Source organism: Stegastes partitus, unplaced genomic scaffold, assembly GCF_000690725.1.
Source record: "Stegastes partitus isolate 25-593 unplaced genomic scaffold, Stegastes_partitus-1.0.2 Scaffold31, whole genome shotgun sequence".
NCBI lineage: Eukaryota > Metazoa > Chordata > Actinopteri > Pomacentridae > Stegastes > Stegastes partitus.
The window spans coordinates 587,046-614,794 of NW_007577762.1; the positions used below are offsets into that span (position 1 = coordinate 587,046).

General features: G+C 40.3%; 1 protein-coding gene across 1 annotated transcript in view; it reads right to left on the reverse strand.

The window, feature by feature from the left end:
* LOC103370579 (ephrin type-B receptor 1-like) overlaps positions 1-27,749 on the reverse strand; it is a 105,105-nt gene that overhangs the window by 19,083 nt on the left and 58,273 nt on the right. Inside the window, exons 7-13 of the mRNA XM_008299684.1 lie at positions 26,701-26,963; positions 23,512-23,587; positions 21,959-22,083; positions 8,982-9,147; positions 8,445-8,550; positions 6,302-6,363; positions 6,006-6,203 (exon numbers count right to left, since the gene is read on the reverse strand). Of these exons, the coding sequence (XP_008297906.1) occupies positions 6,006-6,203; positions 6,302-6,363; positions 8,445-8,550; positions 8,982-9,147; positions 21,959-22,083; positions 23,512-23,587; positions 26,701-26,963 (996 nt within the window). The remainder of the gene's footprint in view (positions 1-6,005; positions 6,204-6,301; positions 6,364-8,444; positions 8,551-8,981; positions 9,148-21,958; positions 22,084-23,511; positions 23,588-26,700; positions 26,964-27,749) is intronic.

Sequence of the window (27,749 nt, forward strand, 5' to 3'; positions counted from 1 at the left end):
AACACACAAACACTGTGCTGGGAGCTCTCGTCTCATACTGATGGCCTCTGAGCAGCTCCGCCGGAGCAGATTGAGGTCGAGGGCTTTGCTCAAGGGCACATTTTTTTGCAGACTGAAAGAACAACAAAAATTGGATCCCCTCAATAACTGCTCTCAGGGGTGACGAAAGGTTGTGTAGCAGGGGTGGAAAACAAGATAAAAGGGACAGAGCCATTATTATTGCTTAGATACTTGGCTTTGCACGTCACACCTCAAATGTAATCTCTTGGTTAAATAAAAGCAGCTTGGTGACCTCATGGATAAAGAGCCTGCACTGCTACAAGTTCACAGGTTCAATACCTGGCTGCAGTTTGATTTGTCTTGTAGACTAAAGGACTTTCTTGTGCTCTATACCATCACTTTATTAAGCTGAGGTTTCTGTGTCACATAGCATACTAGTATTTTCTTTACATGCTACCTTACCAGAAAAAAGTGGTCAAAGCATATGTAGCAGGTCAAGGCTTTTTCTTTCCTCTTTTATTCATGTACAAAAAGCGAACCAGCCATCATTTTTGCAGACCATTTCATACAGGAGAACACCTTTCTCCTTCTTTCACTTAAGTGCTAAAGTTTTCTAATCTTCAAGCTAACTCTGATGACCAACATCATATTAAAAGCTCCTTAAGAGTCTCAGAGGACCCTAAACAGAGGTACTGAGATCACAACTGGCTTGCAAGAAATCAAGGATGTTTATAGTTGTTTCCAACGGCCACACTGGAAGATGGAATGAAAAGAAAGTCATCACAAAGATAGATGAGAGGCAATATCATTTAAATAGGATGATAGCACACATTTCAGGCAATCTTTCCTGGAACAGTCCAGGTGATTTGTGCCAGATTTGAGGTGATATATGAAAATGACACTTTTTCATAACAGCATCACAGTTGCCACACTTGTTCGGTTGACGGCTCCTAAAAACGTAGTTGCTCAAAAGTGCAGAGCCCCGAGGAGGACAGAGTTGGAGACGAGCTCTTGAGCTGGCACTATATCTGCCATCTTCAACAGGCTGCGGTTAGATATACTCGAGTAATTGGAGACCACTGTGGTCAACACTTTCACAGGTAAGTCCCCCATCCTTGAACTCTCAAGTTGTGGCTGCGAGAAAGGCTTCAAATGCAAACAAAGCCACAGCTTTAAAGTGCACATCTGTGTGTCAGTCTGAATGTGACACTGAAGAATTGGTTCAACAACAACAACAAAATAACCATGTTGTGTCTCTGAAATAGATATATATTTGAATGTTTTTGCGATAGCTCCAATTCTGACAATGTTCAAGGTCCCAAACTGCAGAAGTGGACCAAGTTTTATCTTTTAAAGAAAAAGTGAACATCATTTTCACATATCACCTCGACAAGACGGCAATTATTGTGTTGCACGATATTGCTTATATGAAAATCCTGAACAGGATTAGGAATATGAGAATAACTAGTACAGGAATAGGAGTGATTCCATGGTAGACGTCTGTAATGCTAAAGATTCATTTCAATTCATTTTTTATTTATATAGCGCCAATTCACAACATAGGTCATCTCATAGCACTTCACATAAATAAGGTAAAGACCTTACGAAGTTTAAACAGAACACAGAACCCAACAATCCAAAGTTGCCTTTGGATTCCCTATGAGCAAGCCGTCGGCAACATTGGGAGGGAACCAAGTCCCTATCACAGCAACCTGTCAGTGAGGATAGAGGCATTGCAATGTGTGTCCAAGGCACCATGGATATTTAAATAACCATAAACTTGTCTTTGGGCGTTGTTGTGATTTTATCTTAGCTCAAGTTAGTCGTACCATGTTGTTCAGCATTCCGTTGTACTAAAAGACACTCTGAGGAGTCAGTGGTTAATGGTTTACTGTTTCGAAGCCTTGAGATTAGAAATTGGCTGTCAACATTTTGATCTTTTAAAATTGGACATAAAGAGCATGGGGTGGATCTGAGAACTGTAATAAAACTATGCATTGTGATATGGTAGTAATTACAAGGTAGCCAGCAAAACCCTGTAACAGTCCCTGCTTTATCATCAGATTTACTCTTAATAGGACCATCATTTAAGCTGCTGTAATAACGCTGTATAGAAGGAGACTTGAAAGCAGCTCTTGCAACCAAAAACTTATTTAGAAAATGTTTACTGAGGTAACAAAACACGTGAGAATTACACTAATTTCCTTTAGACTTCTATACAATTGGACTTCTTTTAGAACCAGAGGAATTTCCCCCTGCTGGCTGTTTGAAAGAATGCAGGTTCAAGGTACTTCGTTGTTACGTTTCACACCCAGAGGGTACATCCGTCTTTTATATACCGTCTATGATCCTAATTAAAATCCCAAAATGTGTTCACCATAGATGGTTCTCAGAAGTTCCTAGTCAGGTTCACCCCTCACTCCACTTTATCTGTCAAAAAAACAAGATGGCTGCCAAAATGCCAAACTCAAGCTTCAAACCAGCGGTTGATGTCAAAGTGGTTATGTTCTCTTCTTTTATACAACCTATGACGGCCGTGCTGATCACCTCAGTTACAATATCAAAAAATATGAGCAGGTTACAACTTCAGTGAACTTGTTCAATGAGCAGAAAATTTCCTTTCAGTGGAAATGCAGATGTATTTTGTCAGGATAAATGCAGCAGTACACTGCTTGGGGACATGAAAATTGAATATCACTTCAAAATAAAAGTCCTCATCCCAGAGATAAAAATCGGTGTGTGAATAATGGATGAGTGATGGGAATTGGATGACAGGCTGTGTCGTCCTGTCTCACTGTGATCTCTGCTCCACATCTCACTGCTCATTAAAAACTATCTACTGTCACCGTTGTAAACCAGCAGAAGCAGAGATGGATGGAGAGCAAAATAGGAAGGAGAATGGAAAGAGGATGGGAACGGAAGAAGAGATGAGGGGGATGGAGAAAGATTGAAGGATGGAAATGAGACCGGATTGATAATAAGGGAGGAGAGGACAGGAAGGATGGAAGGACAAACGGAGAGGGACAAAAACAGTAATTTTCTCCAAGAGAGGCAAAATCAGATGACATGTCACTTCTTTCTTGAAAATCGTTGAGGTCAAGGAGAGAACGGAGCATGAAAAGAAAGATTCATGGGTTTTGTTGTAAAAATCTTGTCTGAGTCCTACAGCACATCTAAATATATGTTGGTAAATGACTGTCAGATGAGGCATTAGTCCTCCTTCCTATTATAAATTAAAATGTTTGACGACTTGTCTTCAGTCAATCACAGTTCTATGAGTGAAGGACATTTCTTACAGTGTGAGTGATAGTAATAAAAAAAGAGGAAAAGAGAGGGTGTTATCACACAGGGAGAGAATGAGGGAGTAAGGTGAGATATTTTTATTATCTCCTTAGGGTGCTTTCTTCTTTTATCTTCCCTCCTCAATCTGTTGTTCTTCTTGGTTCTTTGTTTAGCATTTCTCTATACAAAAACAAACCCTAAAACTCCAGAGGGGCTGAACCACAGAGAGAGAGCTGAAGATATGAGGAGGCATGAAGGAAGGAAACACAGAGGAAGAAAAAAAGACAAGAGCGAAATAACTGTGGATACATTTTTACTTTCACTTAGATTGGGAGACGTGGAGCCATTCGAGGGCTCAAAGTCCAACCATGTCTCATATCACCTCGGCTCATATTTTCGCCTCCCTCCTCGTCGTTTTTATCCCTCCTCTGTCACCTCTGGCTGAGGTGAGAAACCCTTCCCTCGGAGAAATAAAGCGAGAAACGGAGGGATTACCGAGAGCCTCTCAGAGTGGCTCAACAGACCAAAGCCCAAAGCACATACTCGCAGCGGTGAGGGTCTCAATCTGGTTCACGACCTTTAACACCAGGAGATCAATAGCCATTTGGATTTGATTGGCTGTGGTCCAAAGAAAAATAAGTTAACAGGGGTTTAACGGCAGAAGCAAAAACATTCCTTCACTGAATTTGGGTTTGAGGTAAGAGACAAATAGTTTTAAATAATATTAAAATACTAGAATTTGCACAAGATCACTATGAATAAAAGGAAGCAAAGCCTAATAAATGTGGTAACAATCCCTTAGACTGGTTTCTCTGAAGTACTTTGGTTTTACAGGGATGGAAAACAAGCCAAAAACAGACTTTTACATTTTATCTTATCAACTAATGATTGATTTCCCCCGAAAATATGTCATAATATGTACTTATGATGTAAATAGATGGATAAAATGTCTTCTATGGTTCCTATCAAGCACAGTTCACACACACCCAGAAAGCAACCAGTACTTGAAGTTAAGTTTTAATTTGTATTGATTAATTTGTGGTAACTGATTGATTAACCTTCTGGGGTCTATATCCGGTTATGAACGATGAGAAAAACACTTGCATAATACTTCAGTGCCTAAACCTCAGGCTTTGAAGAAACATCAATTTAAATGGCATTTTAATTGTTACCTATTTATAATATCAAGAGGCACCTTAAAAGCACACATTGTCAAATTAGTTTAAAAGATGTGAGAAAAAGATGATAGTTTTATGTAGCGAGAGATCTGAAGCACTAGAAAAATGAAAGAGTGGCCAAGACCTGAGAGGATTCAACATAAATTTAATTAGAAGTATGTGCCATAAGAGAACAATATAAACTTCAATCCTAATTAGAGTTTGACAAAAGAGCCTTCTATTCTCCAGGGCCACGAGAAAAGTTTCAACAGCAGAATCCCCTTTAATTCATACTGTACTCCCTGACAAGATTAGTAATTACAAAGGAGTCTGTGATTCTGGAGAAAGATTGCTGCTATTTAGCTCATTAGCATATTTACATCGATGCCTTTTTCACTTGTCCTGTGCACGAGCAGGAACACGCACAGGCTTAAACGTACACGGTAGGGATTGAAGAGTTACTCGAAATATTATTAAAATCGAGAGCAGCGACTTTCTGATGAAGGTAAAATGTGTCACGATACACCATTATAAAAGATGCCAGATGTTAGTTTGGTACCGACCACAGAAAAAAAAATCACATCATTAACTTTGTATCATCATCCCCACTGAGATCAAGACTCATCGCATTTGCAATATCTGTCAAAATACTCTTGTTTTTGACTATTGCTTGGCGCTAGTCACACTGGAATAGTGCTGCGTGAACCAGACTCAGATGAGGCACTTTGTTGCTTCCTTTCTTGCTATTATTGTTATTATTTTTGTAATAGCATAGCATAACTTGTTAGGAATAACACAATCAAATATTAAACCTATACAGCAATAGTAGACGTGTCAAAAACTTACTCTGTGTTTTCATCTGGGCAAGAATCATGAAGTTAATATGAAAAAATAAAAGGTGCTGTAGAGCTCAGTGCCAATGTAAGTCGCTTCATCTTAAAGTTCTTCCTTATTTTTTGTTCCCATCTTTCCTTTTGCCATCCCACAGCTAAAAAGCAGAAACTCTACACCCCCCCCAAAAAAAAAAATTTCTGAGCAAGCCTAGGGACCAACTTTCTCCGTTTGCCAAACATCACACAGCATTTTTACAGTGAGAGTGCAGATCGCCAAAGAGAATGCATGAAGACAGTTTTAATTTATTCCTGTGAAATTTTTCAGCATGAATAAAACATCTCTCCTGACTTCAAAGGGAAAAAATAAAGCAAAATAATAAATTGACATTGCGTGTTTCCAGATCTTTTCACATTGACACAAAAGTCTGCCGCAGCTGAAGAAATTGATTAATTTACCGTAGAGTATCTGCTGTTTCAAGTGACAGTTGGTCTCATTAAATAAACCAAGGTTTACTTTTCTCGCTTCCCTTCTGAGGCAGTTTATAGTACACATGAAATAGTACTGCGAGGCGCTCCTTGAAATAGAATGAATGCAGTAATATTTAACACATGTTAAAATAATCATGGGTTTTCATTTTCAGCATTTGATGAGATTTTCTTTTTAACCTCTTATTGAAACAACATGAGAGAGAAGAAAGCCAAGCCAAAGTCAACTATGAAAATCTCCTCCTACCTGACCCAATGACTTCCTCTATTTTGACACAGGAGGGGTCGATCTCTTTGGCAAACTCGCGAACAGCCTCATTGGGGTCCTCGTAAGTGAAGGGGTCGATGTAGATCTTGACCCCAGGTGAACTGTGACCCTCAGACAGGGTGGGAAAGGTCACAGTGGGGGTGGGACCACTGAACATGTCTGGCCTCAGAGTCACCTCTGAGGAGAACATGAGAAAGTTCAGTTACAAACACCGTGCATGGTGGACATTAGCCTCTATTTATCTTCACAACAAAGAATTCGAAGCGTGGTCGTACCTCCTCCTGTGTTGTACTGCTGCAGCTTGTCACCGTACACACTCTCCTTCAGCTGCCTCCTTCTGCAGACACAAACACAAGACGAGACGTCGGAAAGAAAAGCAGAAGGTAGACAGAGATTTTGCACAAAAGTTTGAAATGTTGCGAGAGTGAAATTCTAATTGGTTGTCTTCTCTTGAGCTGGGTTGAGGTAAAATAAACAGTCTTCCTGAATGTCAAAAAAAAAAAAGTCTGCTTGAGAAGATGTTTTTTTAGGATTTCATTAGTACTGTGTGACTGTTACTGTTCTGTGTCGTCAGCTCTTGTTTCCTGCTTTCATCTGGGGATGGAGCCAGAGGAATGTAATACTGTAATATGTCAGGTGATCTTCACAACAGACACCTTACACTGCACGCTGGAGAGACAGCTCGCCGCTGGCTATTTCTGGGAGGTCATGGGGTCACAGAAACTTTGGACATTTCACATCTACTTTGAAATGCTTGTAGGATTAAAGGGGATCATTTATTACGGTTGCCACATTCGTGCAAATGCTTAGCCATTATTAGTCTACAACCTATTTGTCATTTCTAGTAGTTCCAAAGTCTTTCATGCATAAATTACAGTACAGTCCCTTGTGAAGCAAGTTTAGACACACTCTGTTGTACTTCATGTGCACACACACAATATTAACATCAATTAAAGTTCCTTATTTTTTGTTCAAAGATTTATTGTCTATTTATTGTTATTTACATAATATTCTAATTTTATAGGTAGCAAACACATTTAAAATGACGTTGATGGTTATTTTATATCCCCATGCATCAAAAGTTGTAGTTTCCTAGATGAAGGACAATTTCAGAAGCCGTGATTCCATATATTTATCAAGTTAACTTATACAAAGCTTTTTGAAATGTCACAAAAAGAAAAAAAAAAATAAAGAAAATTTGAATTGGGCAAATATACTGTACTAGGCTGTTGCTAAAACACCTGGAATAAGACAAAGAAAGAAAGAAAATTTTGGCCATCTAGTCAACAAAAATGGAGAGAAGCTCCCAGACGGATTTGCTGGATCTGAGTTGGATGATCGGGAACAACTTAAAGACAACCAAAAGTCAGGACGCAAATGGTGTTAGAGAACATTTGAAAAGAAAAAGGAAACGCCACGAACTCTAAGCATCTCAAAGATCACATCTGGATCGGTACATTTAAGGTGAGAGATTTTAGTTGTTAAGTTTGGATAAACAACACATCCTCAAAATGTTCATATCCTGAAATGTTATGGCTATTATCTGAGAAATGTGTGTTAAAGTAAACCTCCACCAACAATGTTCACAAATCTAATGTTTGCTTGTTTAGATAAGAATGTGAGTTAAGTGTTGTCCATAATGTTAGTAGGCTACCATTCATTCTGTGAAAATATATTCTGTATGTGTTAGCGGTTCTTTTTCAATGAAGGAGGTTCTGCTGAAATACATTAAGCATTACAAATTTCACAATTAAATACGTATTTGTGACATCTTCAGTGAGTGCAGCTCGGAAAATGCCTTCAGTAAAGACATGTTGCCTTGTGTAGTTATAGTAGAGACAGAGAGGAAATGTGAGGAAAGACAGCAGGGGATGACGCGCAGCAAAGGTCCAGCCAGTGAGGAGTCGAACCAGAGACTCAGCTGCTGAGAACTTTCCTGCCCACGTGGTATGTTTCTTAAGCACCAAACCATCAGGTCAGTGCCTGGAAGTTGACCTCAAAACATTAGTTTGGAAGAAAATAGTCCACAAACTAGTTGGATCTCAGTCTTCCTCTGGAGAAGGAGCTGCTCATTTATCATTACATAGCTGGTGATTATATGTGTATGATGGGTGTCAACACTACTGGTGTCTATGAAGGTTCATACTTCGTTAGTACGATAGCTAATACTGTCAGGTGTAACTGAAAACTCCAAAAAAGCAAGTAAATGAATCATATGAAATGTTTTGCCTCAACACATGGTTAAGCTACAGTGACTGTTTTCATCCTGACTGCTTGAATGATTTTTGATTGGACATCCCAAAGTATGCAAGTTATTCAATAGGGCACATGTCTTCCATCACAACAAATTAGGACACTTTAGTGACACATGTATGCAACTGCAGTATCTGAGGTGTTTGTGTGTCTGCTTCAAATTACCTGGTACAGATGATGGCAATAGCCACCAATGAGACGATACACACTCCACCTACTAAAGATCCTGCGATCAGGGAGAGCTGCTGTCCAAGCTCTGACTTATACTCATCTGCAGAAGTAAACACACACACCATCCAACACACGAGTTGAGAAAAAGGATATAATATTTCAAATTTCTCTTATTTTTGAGACTCTCACATACACACAACTGAAAATTTCTGGAAGGAAAAATATACAAGTGACAATTTCTTTCTCTCTCTCTAACACACATAAAATATCATTTACAAGGCTCATTTTACATGACTGCAAGCGCTCACGCTCTCTCTCACACACACACACACATGCACAAAGTAGGGCAGAATTTAATTACTTTACAGCCAGATTTTCACTCTTGTGCAACCTCTCACATTGCCTCTCTCAGCCCTGCACTCTCTTTCCTCTCCACCATAAAGCCCCCTCCCACACACACACACACACACACACACAAATACACACACACACACACCTCTACACACTCCAGCCAACCACCCACCTACTTACCGTCAGTGAGAGTTTGGAAGAGCATCTCCTTGCTGTAGGCTCCATAGCCGGCCACAGTGCGGGCCCTCACCTGGACCACATAGCCGGTCCCAGGCCTCAGACCCTCCAGAACCACATTAGGCGTCTCGCTCTGGATCATCGAACTGTTCAGCACTGATGACTGGGCCTGAGGAGGAAGTGCAGAGACACAGATAGATATATTTCAGGGGCATCCAAGAAAGACTATATGAATACTTTCTCAGTCACAGACTAAAAGAGAGAGAATAAATTCAGCACCGGGTTCTGGCCTTCAGCTGAAACAAGATTAATCCTGAGCTCCAACACAAACCGAGGAATTCATCATTTTCAGACTGTGAAACCGTGGACACCCTGACAGGAGTGAGCAACTGTAACAATGTGAGTCTGAATTCAGTCTGATGTCTTTATCTTATAGTGTTTGTTTAACTTTAATTCGACCAGATAAATCCCAGTGAGGTTAGCAACCTCTTTCCTAAGACCTGGACACGACAGCAGCATCACGTGAATCAAACCAGGTGACAATGTATGAAGGTCCTATGAAGGTAGGAAAGACAAAAATGAACCTAATTCAAATAATAAAAGAAATGCATATTCTTACACTGGTAGTATGCATTAACAGCCATAACATTAAAATCATTAACAGGTGAAGGGAATAATAATCGTCTTTTTACGAAGTAATGTTCTTAAAAACGTAGAGTCCTGGAATCATTTGGATGCTATTTTGACACACACCACCCACCTTAACATTGTTGCACACAAAGCACATCACTCTGTAATACCACTCCCCAATGCCAGTGGCCTTCTCCAGCAGGACGGTGCACCCTGCGGCACTGCAAAAACGGCTCAAAAATGGCTGAAGGAACACGATGAAGCGCCCTAGGCATTGGCTGAGCCTCCAAATTCTCCAAATCCGATCTGACTGAGCATCTGGGGGATATGCCAGGACAAGCCTGCGGAGGCCACCCACCCACAGAACCTAAAAGATCCACAGCCAGCATCCTGGTGCCAGATATCACATGACACTGTAGAGGTATCGTGTTTACACCCCAATGGGTCAAAGCTGTTTTGGTGACAAAAGAGGAGGACACACATAATTTAAAGCGGGTGGTTTTAATGTTGTGGCTCATATGTGTATTGTCTCATAGTTTAGTCATAGTTTTTGTTTCATTTGTCCATACTGACATATCTGTGTTCACACCAATACAATGAAAGTGACTGAAATTTCATTTGGTGATAAATGCATAAGAAAATAACTTTTAAAAAAATCTATACATTTCCATAAATATTGTCGTGGTTACTCTGAGTAACCCACTAACTTCACTGTGAACAGTTTAATTAAGACTACTTTCTCTAAGTCCACAGAGATGAATCATGCTTTTTTTCAGGAGATGTTGTTGTGATATTTTAAATAATATTTTTTTGCAATATTTAGAACACCACCAGCACCTCTATATTTACCCTATTAGTACTGAGGTGGGACAAAAGTTCCAAGAAAGAGTCCATCCATGAATGTAGCACATAAAACCAAAACTATCCACATCGCAAGACATAGTCTGACTCACTGTATGTAGGATGCAGGTATAAACCACTGCTCATTTCACTCAGCATTCTCCTCCCTTCTGCTATCTGTGTGTTACAGTTTTCTTCACCATGAGCAACAACAACAACAACCTACCACACTGAACATTTCACATTTTGCCAATAATTTGGATTGCACACTAAGGCAGCCCTGCTGGTTTTTCCATTGCATCTGCAACCACAACACCATGATGTCACCGTGTACTGACACACCCTGGAGTACACTTACACGTCACCACAGCATGCTGAGAAGTGAGGGAAGAAGCAACCTGATCAGTCTCCTGTGTCTTAACTCTTAAATGTCATTCCTTTTTTTTTACTACAAAACACAAAAAGCTTGGATGAATTTTGTTTGTGTGTCCCTGTAGATGATAGAAGAGGTAATGCACTCTTATCACAAAGTAAAGAACTACTGTTGCTGTGGTTTTGGTATCTTAAAACGGTTTACGCCACTTGAATCAGGAGGCTTAATTTGATTCAGAATGGGCAGATGGCATTGAAAAGATTTTCACAATCTGTATTCGGTCCACTGAGCGTTAAATGAATGTAATTATTTTGAGCCTAGGAAACAGATCCAACACATTAGACACTGTGTAGTATCTTCTTAACTATTCCTTCCCCCACCAGCTTATTATACTAAACTGCAATGAGGACAAGGTCGTGGCTGCTGTTTTTTTTTTTATCTCTAAAAGACCAACTCCAGTTTACAATAAGAATATCTCAGACACAGAAACGCTACAGACTTCATGGCTGGACAGAATCTTCTCAAAACCTCAAAGGTCAAAACGACACTTCAGATGATACTTCAGACATTGTACCAATTATATACACATTTCAGTATTTTGCACCACAGTGGAATGTTAAGATGTCTGCAAATTGAATCTCTTTAGATGCTCCCATACAGATAGTTTTGATATAGTACAGTACAAAGCTTTGGAAATTTACATCTCAAGAACAGCAAATAGGCAGAGATACTACCATTTTTAGTCCTGATAATCCCCAGACCTTGGTAGGAGCAGTGTTATTTGGAACTACTTTCTGCTGACTAAATTGTTCCTAAGAAAATATACCATAATGTAATAGTAAGTTTTGCAGAGCTCCTGGGTCATTGCTTCTACAAATCATATTTTTCTGAGTTGATTTTATTGTTGTGGCATCAGACAAAAAGCAAAACTGTATTTTAGAACCTCCCCACATCAAACAAAATGTATTTGCATTTCAACACATCAGTGGGCTTAAGTAATAAAATTGTTTTTTTCTGTAATTTGTTTGAATTGACCCTTTAAAGCGTACAAAAAAAACCTTTGTTCACCCATTGTTATTATAACTTCTTATTTTTGAGCCTTCCATTTATACCTAATATTTCTCTCCACCACCTTAAGCCTCCCTCTTTGCCATTCCCTCCACTTATCCCTCCTCTCATCTATCTTCCAGTCATTCTTTTCGCTGACCACCAGCTCCTTCATAATTCTCCTCCCTCTCTGACCCGCTCATTCCCCGCAAATATAATACAGTAATAATGCAGTTAATCAGCTATTACCCACAGAGACAGGTGGGCATTTTGTCTTCTCGCCTTCCATTCATCTTCCTGAGGTGAATTGGGTATCAGGCCTATCTTATAAACCCAAGGCTACCACCTTTTACCTCTATCTATCTGTGGCCTCCTTTTTGGCTTCCTCTCTTCCGCCACTTTCCTTCAGATAAAAAAAAAAAAAAAAAGGTTTTACTGCGGCTAAATCGAAACGGTCCACAGAGAACGACAGATATGGTGTGGTGACGGCATGTGGGGGTGGGGGAGGCAAACCCTGCCGTGAGGATGAAGGGTGGAGGGGGGGGGGTCGACGGCAGAGCAAAGAGGAGAGGAAGAGAGATGATGGGGGGGACAGTTCAGGAGGGAAAAGAGTGGAAAGAAATTGAGGGGAGATGGGAGAAGCAGAGGGAGGGTTATCAGGAGAGGATGTCAACATGAATAAAAAGGGGTTACAGATGACTTGTGAAAAACGACGGTTAAAAACTCAAATACTCCCCTTCATTATTTTTAACTCTGTTCATTGTTGGTCTATTAATTGTTAACATTTCTTATTACATTTAGCCTACTATCCTCATTCTTACCTCGGTGTAATGTAATGCGCAGCCCCAATTTCTCTGAGTGTATTAGGGTTTGACATACAGAACTACGACCAAAGACGCACTCCGCTAATCCTACTTGAATAATTAGGACATGACGCATGGACAGCTGTAGAATTTGCAGTGTTGAAAGCCTGGAGAGAGTAAGTTATATTTGGAAGTGGCCTCAGAAATGGTATTGTGTCGGGGGGTGGGGTTTGGATTTGGAGGTATGGGTGTATGTGTGTTGGGGTGGTGGTGGTGGTGGCGGCTCTGTGCTTGCCAGAGTGAAGAGGTTAGGGGCCAGCCCATCTGGGAAGGCCTGCTAGCCAGAGATAAGTAGTGGGGAAAAATCCTGCCTTCCTGTGCCATATCAAATTTACTACATTAAAACCTCATTATCTATAGAGTGGGAGGGAGGGTTGGGTAGAGGGAGGAATGGGGGTGTAGATGGAGGGAAGGAAGGTGGAGAAATTACAAAACTGCCAGAAAAAGAAGGTACAGTACAGCTGTCTGGTAAGAAAAACCTGTCCTCTCTCTCTGCAGGCTTATCAAACTGCTCCCCGAGGACAACTTCACTTGAAGCTCGGAGCTAAAACTAGTCTTTATGTGGTCGACTGCTCTACTGTGTGAAATACAGTATCTTAATTGGCTCCTGTGTTAAATAATATAAGAAAATAGCAGCAGGAAATAAGGCTGACTTACGGTAACGTCGCTGCCATGATTTTTACTAAGTAAGGGTTTTATCTGTGGCTGTCAGACGGCAGCTACGGTACATCTCTCGGTGAGTGCGCTGCCTCTCACTCCGTCCTTGACTCACTCTAATTGCTCTCCGAGAGGCAGAATCTCAACTTTCCCTTTCTTTGCCCGCTTTTCACCATCTTTCCCTGGAACTTCACTGTTAATAAAACTGTGAGAAGCAGGCATGCTGAGAGTTCTGCACATGGAGGAAGGGGCTGCTGCGCTTTTTTTTGTCATACTTTTTGTGTCGTGTAAAAGTTTAAGGCACTAAAAGTAAAGTGAGGATGCTTTCAGTTTTTGTTTTATTTTTGTTGTGAATGGGTTTTATTTATTAGTTTATCGCACACAACATGAAGTGAACGGGAAAAGCTATATTTTTAGTGCACCACTTCTCCTAGGTGCACAGTTTTTCAAAGCACTTGGCAGGCATGTTGTTTCAGCATATTGGAGAACTTGCCACAGTGTTCCTGTGGATTTTAAGCCGTCTCAGTGTCCTCTGTCCTCTTCATGTGATCTCAGAGTGACTCCATGATGTCGAGATCAGGGCTCTGTGGGGACCAAACCATCTGTTGCAGGACTGCTTGTTCTTCTTGTGGTCGAAGACAGTTTTTCATGACTGGAGCAGCACGTTTGGGGCCATTGGAATGCTGCAGAATGGATTTGGGATGCCTCCCTGATGGTTTTGCATGATGGATATATGGATCTAAATATCAGAAGTGGGTCAAACTTTTCCACAGACCTGTATGTTGCATTAAGTTTGCCAATATGCGAATGTGCTTTTGCTTAAACTGAATTTTCTTAGTTTTTCACACCACAAGAAAACAATTGGAGCAGCCCTCCGAAACTGATAATGCTACGTCTAAGTTAAAAAAACAAGTTGTATGAGCTTTATCTGATGTGCCATGTAGTTGACGGCAAGATGGCGGTCGTGTTCACAGACAATACATCAAAGGTGAGTGTAGAAACCATGACGTCACCCACTGATTTGTGGAGCATCAAGGCTGGTGTTTGGTAATCACCATCTTGGTCATCTTTAACCAGGCATAAGAAGCAAGCGGTGGATCTGACCGAGAACTTAAGACACTGCGCACGGTAATACAGTAGAAACCAGGTAATCACAAGGTAATCCCACCTTAAAACATATATATTGTTGATTTTACTATACATGGGACCATAATTTACAAGATAAACATGCAGTATAGAAGGAGACTTGAAACTAGCAACTGAGTCCACAACTGCATCAAGAAAATGTTAACTGAGGTAACAGGTCAAGTGAGAAGTAGCGACAATTTTTTTTTTAATGACTTTTATACAGTCGGACTTCTTTTTGAACTTGAAGAGTCGCCCCCTGTTGGCTGTTTGAAATAATACAGGTTCAGGGCACTTTTGTCCATCTTTTATACTAGTATACAGTCTATGGTCATGGTTTAAAGAAATCGGTGATGATTGTTGGTAAGACTGATTTCCAGTACCAGTAGAAAATGAGGTTTTTCAGTGGTAAGCAACACCACAAAAGTTCCAGAAGATCTCTTTAAATCATATTTTGTGAAAGAAAGTCAGTAATGAGGACAGTTACAACACTTTCCTGTTACAGACAGTAGACATTAGATCCGCATGAGCAGATCACTTAGAAGCATTTCAACATGGAAGAATCTGTGCATTAATATGTAGACGTTACTCGACTAGTCTCATTGAAAGTATTCTTCTGAAAGATACCAAGGTTATTCTGTGCATACTGTGTACACCGGCATACATAAATTATTGCCTAATTCCATTAAAAGTTTGATGCAATTTATCAAAAGCATCAACACATGGTTGGAAAGCAAACTGGGAAGTAATAATTTCTCATTACTAATTACGTAATGATGAATGGCTGTGCTAGTGCTGTACTAGAACTTTAAAAGCTGCAATGGTAGCCCCGACTATAAAACTGACACACACACGAACACACAGCCTCTCTTCTTCTTGTGTAACACAGTAAAATTACAGCCATACACTATATTGTGCTGGAAAATTGGAATCTCTGAGCGAGTCCTCTGGAGCAATGGACTTTAGGACTGCGTCTGAGTGTTTTCATCAAAGAGAATAGATAAGAAAAAATAGTTGACAAGAGTCTCGAACATTTAAAGTTTGTAGTTCTGTTTGTAGTTGAAAGTTTCAGTGAGTTATGAAAGCACCAACTCACTGACAGTATGTATTAAAAAGGAAAAATGAGCGCAGGGACCAGAAGTGGTATCCCCCCAAAAATGCCAAAAACTATTTTCTTCAGGGTTGTAAAAAGGATAGAGGAGGATGGCTGGAATAAAACGAGGGCTGTGGATGAGAAGGCATGAGCTCTTTGTGGTGTATCTAACACAAACCCTTGTAGGTGCTTTGCTCTTTGTTTTTAATCTGTCTGCAGTCAAAGTCTATCTGTTTTTGCAGCTGGTGGCTCAGCTTCAGAAAATATGAGGACATTTTTATATTTACCTTTGGGTGACATATATGCTAGTAATTTAACTTTCAGTCTCAAGATTCATTGCTTCCCACTGACTGAATTACAAAGACAAGCTATGCAGTCACAATTTTCCTTTCTTTCCACAATTTTTCTTTCCTACAGCAGGAGCCTTTGATGGGGGAAGAAATCAGGTTGTGCACGTTTTGCCCCTGAATCAGAGGCTCACATTGGTGCCCCAGGTTAGACATTCTCCATTCAGGCTAGTTTGATCATTGAACTCTGCCATTAGGTCTTTTGTCGCAGAGACACCTGGTTCATACAGATTAGGACCTTGTCCACTACAGGACAGCTGGAAGCTTGATTGCTTCTGTCAGACTGCCTCACAGAGCAGAATGGTAGCAGCTTTGAACAGCACCCAGTAGGGTATAAATTGGCACTTTAGTCTTCTCGTCTTTAAGTGATTCAGTTACAAAGACAGAAGGCTCCTCCAATGCTTAACATAACATGTGGAGCAACATCTTTATCAACACTGTTACACTTTAATCTCTTTTCTAAAAAAAACTGAAAACAAGTGAAATCGCACATTTACTTCTACCCTCCCTCTGCTACAGATCTGAGAAAGAGCTTCTGTAGGTCAGAGTCATCACAAAATATGGCCAGTTTAGTTGCCTCCACAGAACGGAAATGGGATCACAAAGCTCGAAATACCTCTTGAGAGAATGTGGCAGTGTACATTACCAGGGATCAGCATGAGTAGGTCCAAACCCTAAGAATTCATCTAGCCCCAGTGCCTGTCCCTGAAAGTGAGACCGCATAACATTGGCCACCCAACTGAAATCTACGGGTCAATGCCAGACTTTTTAATGCTCATTAGTGAGTTTCCCTCCCAAGCCTTGCTACAGGAAAGGGCACCAATCTCCCTGGTCTGGAGAAAGTCTTCATTCACCTGTGGATTCAGCTTCACAGGTTGACAAACCCCTCCACCATGACAATGTGGAGTTTTGTGAAAGGGGCAACAGCCGACTAATTGCAAGGTTGGTGGTTCGATCCCCAGCCCCTCCATATGTCAAAGTGTTCTTTGGTAAGACGCTGAACCTCAAGTTTCTTCTGATGGCAGGGACCTTGTATGAAAACTTTGTCACCATTTGTGTGTGAATGAGTGAATGGGAAACCACTGAGGTAGAAAAGCGCCATATAAGTGCAGACCATTTACTGGAACAATTGCCCATTAATCTATGCTCCAAACCTCACCTAGAGTCCCAACAACAATAAAATCACAGATACAATAGACAAAAATGTCTTTCCTCTGCAGGGTGGCTGGACTAACCTTTAGAGATATGAGAAGCAGCTCAGACATCTGGAAGGAGAGTAGGGAGAGCAGAGTTGAGTTGCTTCTTACATTAAAAAAAAGTAAGTTAAGGGTGGTATCTGATAAGAATTCCTTCTGTGTGCCTGCCTATGGGGAATTTGTATGGCAAGAAGAAGACTCTAGGATAGACTCAGACATGCTGGAGGGACTATATATCTAATGTGGTTTGGGAAGGCCTCGGTTTCCCCCCGGGACAAGCTGGAAGATGCTGCTAGGGAATGGATGTTTTGATTAACTTACCCTGCCCTTGGACAAGCAGTGAAAAAAAAAATGGCACAAACACTTGCAAAGGGCATCAAGGACTGAGACCACTTTTATTTCATTCTCCACTCAGTGGCCAATAGTGGGAAGGCTAAAGCAAACTAGCAAACAGTTTGGTTAAAGCACACAATGACACTTCTTATTGAGTACTTTTCTGTCCAACAGTACATTTGCTAATGATTTGCGGTGAGTTAGAGGACAGAAGATACAAGGACACAAGGAATTTAGAGAAATTTTGAATGTCTGTTGTTTTCCCCGAACCTCAATTGCCTGGGAAAGAAACCATCAATATCCAGGCCTGGATAAATGGATGTTTTCCTGCAGAGATGTTGTGCTTTCTGTGGAGCAGCCAGTCTCGCTGCTAGGAAACAGTCGGCCATTCATTGATAAAGGTAGCTAATACCACTGGCCTGTGCTGACTTCAGAGATGCGCTGAGGGCCACAGACAGACTTGAACCTTCCATCAACACTGAGAAGATGAATCTAGGAGACAATCTCACTCAGCAAACAATAGAGCGATGTTAGTCGCTGCAGTCCACAAACACTATGACATTCCTCCCCAAGGACTTTGGAATATGTGCAAACATCAGGAGCCTATAGAAAAACGGCATCGGAGCTGTCAAAATGAGGCTGAAAATGAAGAATGGTGTAGTGCTGATATGTTTATATTATTGATAAACAGCTACAAAATATGTAATGTCATCTCCTGCAGTGTGACATCAAAATATTTAAAGATTCAGCTGAGATGGGACCAGATTCCACGTTTTTGGTCAAATATATATTTGTCTAAGTTACTGTAAATAACTATCTTTTGACGCTGCTGTTTCTACGACTGATTCAAGTGAAAAGCGGCCTGAATGAGAGTCACATGATTTGTATGAGTTATTACTGTTTCTTACAAACAACTAAACTGTTGACCAAACTGGATCTTTATTCTGATTTCACATTGCAGTTAATGTGGCAGCTTCAACTACTTCATCAGTTGTTCACGAGAAAATCACTTTTTTTTTTTTTCCAAATCAATAAAACCTATCTTTTAAAAATAAATATTTTAATTTTTAAAATATCATTGTTATTGTCAATAGCACAACACCCCAAATGTAGTCTTATACATCAAGGCATCAACAAAGCCTCACTGCGAATGAATGGATGCTCATTTTTGCTGCACAAATACTATCAACAATTTATGTGTGCGGGAATAAACAGAGGCTCTCCATCACTGTAAAACCCTGTCAGTATGACAACAGGCCCCATGAAATATACATTGTGGCTCTCAAATCAATCCTGACTTATTAGGAAATAATACTGTATAAAAGATGATACATGAACAGACACCTGCCACAAGTGAAAATGCTTCAAGTAAAGGAATTACACATCTAATAAATGTGCTGTTATACATGCTGCTGCCCAAAGCTGTCCTTAATTAAATATCATGCCATGTCTATCAGCTGCTGAACTCAGTGATAATTATTTTTGTCAACCAGTGGTGGTCATGTAAACGAAAATAATTACTAATTATAATGAGAATATTACAAAAATGGCAGAATACGCTCCTGAGTGATGGTTATTATTTTTGAATGATTTTGTGGTGAATGGACACATTAAAAGGGCTTCTGTCATGATGCCTGTCACTGTTCTGTGTGTGTGCATGGAATATGAGTTCAATAGTGGATGTTGCTGTATTTTAGGCATTATTTTTGTTTGCTCTTTGTTTTATTAACTAAAAAAAAATAATATCTGACAGATGCTTCTTCTGTAGCAGCATCTGGAAAGTACAAAAACTCCAGCCCACACTGTGCTGTCAGGTATTAAAAAATAACTACATGTACATGTGCGTGGTTGTATTATTATACCGACCTATTTTTTCAAGTCAGAGTTATTATATAGATTTAACCATTTGCATTTAATGATTACATTTTGAAGAGTGTTTATTTGTCCTAATTGAGCTCGTGTTTTTTCCCTCTTTAGCGGTTCTTACACCGATGTTGTTTAGCTTGTTATTCGTCTTTGATATTTTAAGATGAACATCAGCCTTTTCCCCCGTTATTAGCTTTACGTCTTTTAAAATCATTTATCATGTGATAGTTATTGATTTTATAAAGGAATACATCTACATTGGGAGACATGTGCAAAAGCTTTTCTTTAGTTTCGTTATGAAACTAGGGACAAAGAACAGTTAGTTCAGCTTAGTATAAAGACCAGAAATAGGGGAACACAGATTGGCTTTATCCAAAGACAATAAAAGGCGCATCTGTCTGACGGCACCAGCAGGTTTCTGACTTGTTAATGTGCCACCATGTGTGTATACATTGCTGTCCACAGAATTTTCCTCACCTAAGTGTATATGTTGCAGAAACCAGAATCAAAAGTAAAGAATGACTACATCTCTTACGACACAAGCTCACACCGAGAAACCACAACATTAAAACCACTTGCTTAATACTGTGTAGGCCCCCCTGTCCCGCCAAAACAGCCACGACCTGTTGGGATGGCACCTGGACGACGGCTATGTGGGCTTGTTCCGGTGTATCCTGCGGATGTTCGATCGAAATGGGATCTGTGGAGTCTTCTTTATCTATTTGTTCTGTTCCTCAAGACGGTTCTGAGCAGTTTTTGGGGTGTGGCAGGGCACATTGTCCTGCTGTTGCCACATGGGGTGTGCTTGGTCCTCAGTATTGTTTAGGAGGGTGGTAGATAGCAAAGCAACATCCACATAAACACCAGGATGCAAATCAAAAGTACTGTAACAAGATGATCAATGTTATTCACCTCAACTGTCAGTGGTGTTAATGTGGCTGACTGTTGTATATAGTTGAGGACAAGAGCTGATGCATCACATCACAATGTATGCATGAAAATCTTATCTATATACGGTATATACCATATACAGTTGAAACCAGAAGTTTACATACACTGTATAAAAAGAAACATAACCTTTTTTTTTCTCACTGTCTGACATTAAATGTGACCAAACTTTTCCTGTTTTAGGTTAGTTAGGATGACCAAAACTATTGCTATTTGCTAAATACCAGAATGATGAGAGAGAGAATGTTTTTTAGAGATTTTTTTTATTAATTTCTTCAAAGTCAGAAGTTTACATACATCTCCTTCGTATTTGGTAGCATTGCCTTTAAACTGAATGACTTGGATCAAATGTTTTGGGTTCCCTTCCACAAGCTTCTCACAATAGTTTGATGAATTCTGGCCCATTCCTTCTGACAGAACTGGTGGAACTGAGTCAGGTTTGTAAGCTGCCTTGCTCCACACACCTTTTCAACTCTGCCCACAAATTTTCACAGGATTGAGATCAGGACTTTGTGATGGCCACACCAAAACATTGACTTTGTCGTCCTGAAGCCACTTTACAACTAATCTGGTGGTATGCTTAGGATCCATTTGGAAGACCCATTTGCACCCCAGCCTTAACTTCCTGGCTGATGTCTTGAGATGTTGCTTTAATATTTCCACTTAATATTCTTTCCTCATGATGGCATCTATTTTGTGAAGTGCACCAGTCTCTCCTGCAACAAACCACCCCCACAACATGATGCTGCCACCCCCGTACTTCACAGCTGGGATGGTGTTCTCAGGCTTGCAAGCTTCCCCCTTTTTCCTCCAAATATAATGATGGTCAATAAAAATTAAGGTCTTTTGCTTTTGTTTTGGGGTTGATACACACATTTCAAACCAAAACACTTCATCTCTGGGACACAGAACCCGTCTCCTTCCTGAGCGGTATGATGGCTGGACATTCCCATGGTGTTTATACTTGTGTATAATTGTTTGAACACATGAACGTGGAACCTTCAGGCATCTGGAAATTGTACCCAAGGATGAACCAGACTTGTGGAGGTCCACAATTCCTATGTTTTATGTCTCTCTTCTACAGTTTATGTAAACTTCTGGTTTCAACTGTACTTAAGGTATTCAAATGACAATTCCAATTTTAAGGGGTGGTGCATTGTCTTTGAACACCAGTAAAAATGCTTTCTCATCCATACACCTGATTAAGATGATATAGACAGAAACTTGAACCTCACATCAACACAGTAAACTGAGGAGACGAATCCAGGAAACAATCTCACTCAGCAAACAACAGAGCAATAATAGAGGCTGCACGGCACAAACACTCTACCATTTTTTCCCCACGGACTTTGGAATATGTGCAAATATCAAGAGCACATAGCAAAACTGCATCAGAGCTGTAAAAACACGCCTCTGAGAGAATAAACACACCTGCAATCAGCGACACAGTTTTTCACTTTTTTTTTTAGAGACGAGGCGCTTGGGAAGAAGTGAGACTGTTGCTGGTCTTCAGTAACAGTCCTGGTAATAGATGACTTTGATGCAGTTGATATTGATTTGCCTGTTTTATCGACTCTTTAACGGATTACTGGCTGTGACAATGACACTAAAAAGCACAGAAACACACACAAACAGTCACAGACATTTATCATCCCACTCTACCTTGTCATAGTATCGTATCTCATAGTCGAGGATAATTCCATTGGGCTGTTCGGGCGGTGGCCATGACAACGAGAAACTACGGCTCGTTGAGCTCACTTGGTGCATTATGGGAACTACTGAGGGAGCTGTAGTAAAACACAAAAATACACAAGAACACACAATCAATTAGGCAGTTAAAGGATTCGCTAGCATGCTTAAACACCATAAATATGGAAATATACTGTATAACGTAATGACATATTGCCAAAGATTATTTGCACCCAAAGGAGAAAAATGTTTCCTCTTCCAGCCCCATGAAAACAAATTACTGCTCTTGTCACTGATGGGGAAACAAGAGTTATGTCTGCAATGCATTTTTACCCATAATTTTAAGAAGCAGAAGCTGTTGGCTGTAATGCATTTCACGGTTTTGCTTCTGGGATCGTTTTATGAGATGGTTTTCATCACATTTGTACTTTGATAGTTGCGTAAAGTGGAGTCGGGAAGGAGTCAAGACAATAAGACTGATACTATATCACGGTGGGATGTATTACATTGTTTGAAATATAATTAAGATGGGTGTGTTAAAGAAAAAAAGGGGGGATATTTAATTGAATTTGTCTCCATGGTTTTTATGGGGCTCCAGTTTGAAACCATTATATCCTAAATAGAGAGTATGCATCTTACACAGCTGAGTCATCGGGACATCATGGTGCTGCCATAATGCTCAGTAAACGCTATGATGCCTCATGAGCCAAATACTTCTTCTGTAGTCATAATTTGACAGCACGTGCGAGCTGTCACCTGAAAACCTCACAGTCTTTTTTTTAATATCGCCACGACTGACATTTTACACGCTTCTCGATATGCGGAGCGACTTTCATATCCTAAGGTCCAATGAAATGCGTTCAAAACCTATTGCATAATTTAAAAATCCCCCCAGTGCAGTCAACCTGAAAATAAATCAGTTTTTGTCGAGTCCTAAAAGATTTGAAGGATAAGAGAGGTTTGCTTCCGGGAGCAGTAACAAATGCGCTGAGAAGGCGGCAGGGTGACAATGGATCATGTTTCGATTAGAAATGAGCCTGGGTTGCTGTAGATGAAGTAAATGATGTGTTTTCCATAGCAAAGCGGCTTTTAAATCTAAATTTGGGTAGCGGTGGAAATATCACTTGTGTCTGTCTCCATAAAGTATTGATGGAGTAATAACTCAGTTACTTTATGGTCTCTAAGAATTACACTGTGGGAGATGGAGGAAGAGGAGGGCAGGGAGAGGGGATAACACTGAGAGAAAGGGAACTGACAGAGAAACAGAAGGAAGGAGGAAAACAGGATGAAAGCTGTAGTTGTGCAGGAAAAGACAGAGAAGGGGTGGGGAGAAACGGCAGAGAGATGACAAGCTTATAACATGTTTTATGAATTAAAAGGCTGAAGCTCAATTTCCTTTATCTCCCCATCCATCCCTCCCTCGCATTATCCACTGTGCCCCAGGGAACACACACATGCACAGATGCTCACACACACACCAACACACACACACACACACACACACGGCCTTTGCACTCCCAACTCACCAGCCTGATTGGTTGTAATGTTGATGGACAGCTGCTGGGCGGGGTAGGGGCTCTTGTTGGTGACTCCGTTGACCGACTACAGAGAATGAACAGGTGATGATCAGTTATTCAGAATGACACACACATTCACAGTAATATTCATTTTAATTGACTGCTAAGTCCCACCCCTTTATTCCAGTTGATTGAAAAGGACGCCTTCAGGCAATATTTTGTGTCTGATGCTGCATCTTTTGTTGACTCTTTATCCAAATAACACATCCGGCTGCCTCGCTTACACACTTGGACAAGCAAGGCAGATCAGATTTATGCCTTATTTTTCGCATTCAAATAAAATTACATGTTGCTTTTGATGTTTTAAGAGAAAAGGCTTTTGGGGGGGAGTTTGGCAATAACTAATAACATCAGGTTAGGTTTGATAAACTTGTTAAAACCCAGTGTGGAGCAAATCACACCTTCTAAAGCTGCCCTATACTTCTTAGCACTATGGACACACAGTGGGTGCGCTTTTGTGAAAAGTTGATTATAAGTCATCTGTAATCTTACAAAATAATGTTGCATGAAGCTGTAACACTTGGGTACTGCTGTAGGTTTGGTAAACTAGTTAGTCAGATACACTGAGCAGCCACAGCATTAGAACTAACGATGGGTGAAGTGAATAACATCATCTCATTCCAATGCAATGCTCTGCTGGGAAACCTGAGGTCTTGGTAGATGTTACTTTTACACGTACCACCCACCGGTCTCCCTCAGCTGAACCTTCTACAAGACAAAAACTGCTCAAGGAAGGCTCAAGCAACACAACAAGGCTGTTATTTAGTCTACAAAATCTCAAGATGCCAGCGAGCATCTCCAGGATGCACCAGTATGAACCACAGATCCACTACACAGAGTGGAGGCCCCACTCCATAGGATCACCTGCCGATGTCATCACACCGACACCACAGAACACACAGAGAATCAGTGTCCATGGCCTGATTGGTCATAGATATGTTGATAGATTGAGTGGGATCTACACAATATTAGGCAAGTGGTTTTAATGTGGTTCCTGTTTGGTATATGGTAACATTTTTAGCAGGAAAATGCAAATCAATTTCATACAGTTTTTTATATTTTACTTGGGTTATTTTGGGATTAGAAAGGATTACATCAACATCCTCCAAACTCTTGATGAACACAGCATCTCCCTCACTACAGCTCCACCAACATCACACCAGCATGCAGTAAAATCCAAAGTTAGACAAACCCGTCTTTGCCAATTACAATTTCTAAGCTGTGATTCGACACTTTTTGTGGTCTAGAAGTCAGTCAGTTATAAGAAAGGATGAGATGGCTTTGATTTCAGAGTGTAGAAACTCTGCAGGTGTCTTCTTCAAACTGAGAGGTCTCAGAGTCACTCCCACCTCATCGACACAGAGACACAATCAGCAGGTTCTGAGCGTGTTTTAAAGACTGGCTAATTAGCTGCCATGTGCTATTTGTCATGAGCTCAGTTAATCATTTTAACTGTTGGAGCAATGTCTTCCGTCAGTGAATCATTAAAAAACTTTTATTGAGTTTTGTTTTGTTTTTTGCCATTTTATTTTTTTGGTCTCTAGGTGGAGTAGAGCACATTGGGATACACACTTACCCCAACACCTCTTGTTAGTTCTATTTAGTATCAGGCAACAATAATGATGCACATGTTACAAATATTGAGGAGGACCCTAAAATGTGAACCTGTGGTCCAGGGTACATCTACACTGACTTGTTCTTGGTTTTTGTGTTTGTGACTTGTCTTTTTACTGAAAATTCTCTTCTGAGAGTAAAGTGTCTCTATGCGGTGTTGTTTAGCCATATTGTAATAAACAACAAATAGCAAAATACCGAGCATTTCACAAAAAAACATTAAAATCTGTTAATAAGTTAAGATCCTCAGATGACATCTAACTTTGATTTAATAATATTAGAGTAGCGGTCGTATTTTCCACTTTTGGACATTTTAATTATGGTTGTCTCAAAATGAGACAAACCATGGATATCTCAATGAAAATTCATCTCTTTGAAGGTGGCTCCCTTCAGGAAGCACGTCAAATTACAATCAATAATTTCACAATGAACATTTTCATTATCGTGTCATTGTTTCAGTCATTCATCATTATTGATCTATTTACAACGGTGCATGAAAATGCTTGAAAATGGAACAACTTCTTTTAATGAATCCACAGTATTCATGTCGGTGTATATTTGGGAGAGGATTACGCTTAAAAATGTAGTAAATTTAATAACCTCTAACTGGTTATGAACAAAAATTAAAATATAACAACAATATAGTGCTGGGCCTTGATCCTGGACTTCAACATGTATGATAGAAGAGGCAGATGGTAAAAGATTGGTTCACCGTTGTACTGGCTTTACAGAGTTCAGGGTGACCTTGTGAGTTGAGAAATATAATTGCAGATTGTGCATAAAAGCCTGCATGTCAGCAAGCATCTATGTGGCTTCAGTATCCTTGAGCATTATAGTGGATCTGGCAGCTATTTGCATTTAAAACAAGAGCTGACAGCACCAAGGCTGTTCTTAAAGTGGGGAATAAGTACTTTTTTGAATAGCAAATTTGTATTTTATTTGGTTATCCATGAAGGCAGATAAAGAAAAAAAATGGTTAGTTGAATAAATTTCAGATTAACTTTTGGTGTAAAAATTGCAGAAATGTTCCAATGAAAACCCAAACTTTCAGCATTAGATACTCGCTGTCTGTGGGCTTAAAAGGTGGGTTTATAAAGCCTGACTTGATGTGTTCTTAGTGGATAGCAGCTGCGATAGATCCCAAAGACTCTTGAATTGGAGGAGATATGTGGCTAATAAACCACTTAACACCGGCAGTGGAGTTTTGGAACTATGCAGGGATTACGGTGTTATCCAGCATAGTGTGTGAACGTATGGAGTCGTGAAACCATGAACAGAAAAGTCAGAGGTGGAGAATCTGATAACGCTATGATTTAGAAACTTTTGCAATTCTGGGTTAGCTTTGCAGTAGACCGCAACTGCTTCAAATCCAGGATGGTGCAGCTGATTTCAAACGAGGAACTCACAAACTTTTCGACCCACAGATGGTGAGAGTGCGATATCCAAAGGACTGGTTGTCATTGAATATTTCTGTTAACAACACCAAACACAGATGTAAAAACACATCTGCTTTGGAGGACAAACCTGTATCTCGAAGGTGTAGGACGTGTGGGCCCGCAGCTTGCTGATCTCAACACTTGTGTCCTTTAACGCCCGCTTGCCGGGAACAAACACCACGCTGTCGTCGCACGGCTGGCACGCCCGTCGCTCGCTGCTGTGGCACCGGCGGCACAAGACGTTGTACGACAAGTCTTCACGGTGGCCCGTGTCACGTGGTGGGTGCCACTCCAGCAGCACTGACGTCTGGTTGACCACTGAGACCACGTTGCGAGGAGCTGAAGGGACACCTGGCAGGAGAAGCGATAGGGCGTTCAGAGAGATCGAACACTGGAAAATGGATGTTTCCACTGTCTGCTTCAGTCAGTCTTTTAATCTGTCTGTAACCGTCTATGCCAAAGTACTGCAGATATCAATCACGCAAATTAAGATTAGTCTGTCAGCTTAACGCAAGTCACTGCTCTACACCTGAATGCAATCAGGTTTTATTATACTGAGCACTTGAGAAAATCATTTGTTTCTTTTATTAAGCACTGCTTAGTAACGGCTTGCATATGGATGTTTTATTATCGAAGGATGTCTGGTGTTTTATAGGTAAGCATGCTGTTGGGTAAGCAGCACATCACCGCATGTATGCAATAAACTGTGTTTGAAAACCTTCCAGTTAATATAACATTACAGTAAATAGCATGCCAAGAAGTTTGTCATTAAAGTAAATGTCCGATGGGAGTGTACCATATGTGAGCTGTAATTATTTGCTTGAGTTTTTGCAGAGGCTGGAGCATTATCCTCCGGTTATAGGACATTTTCTCCATAAGTAAATGTCTAACCAGTTGGAAAGATAATTAAGCAACAACTCAAGACATCAACAATAGTACAGTATGTATATTGGGATAGAGGATTGGGTACAAAAATACAGTCTCAATTTCGGTCTTTGGTAAAATGTAACACATTTTTCAGAATAAACTACTAATTAAAAGCAACAAATAGCCGACAGACTATTGTGTGATTTGCTGTATATGTCACCTGTTGTTGTTGTCCATCTTGTTTGTATGCTGCCTCTTCACCAGGTCGTT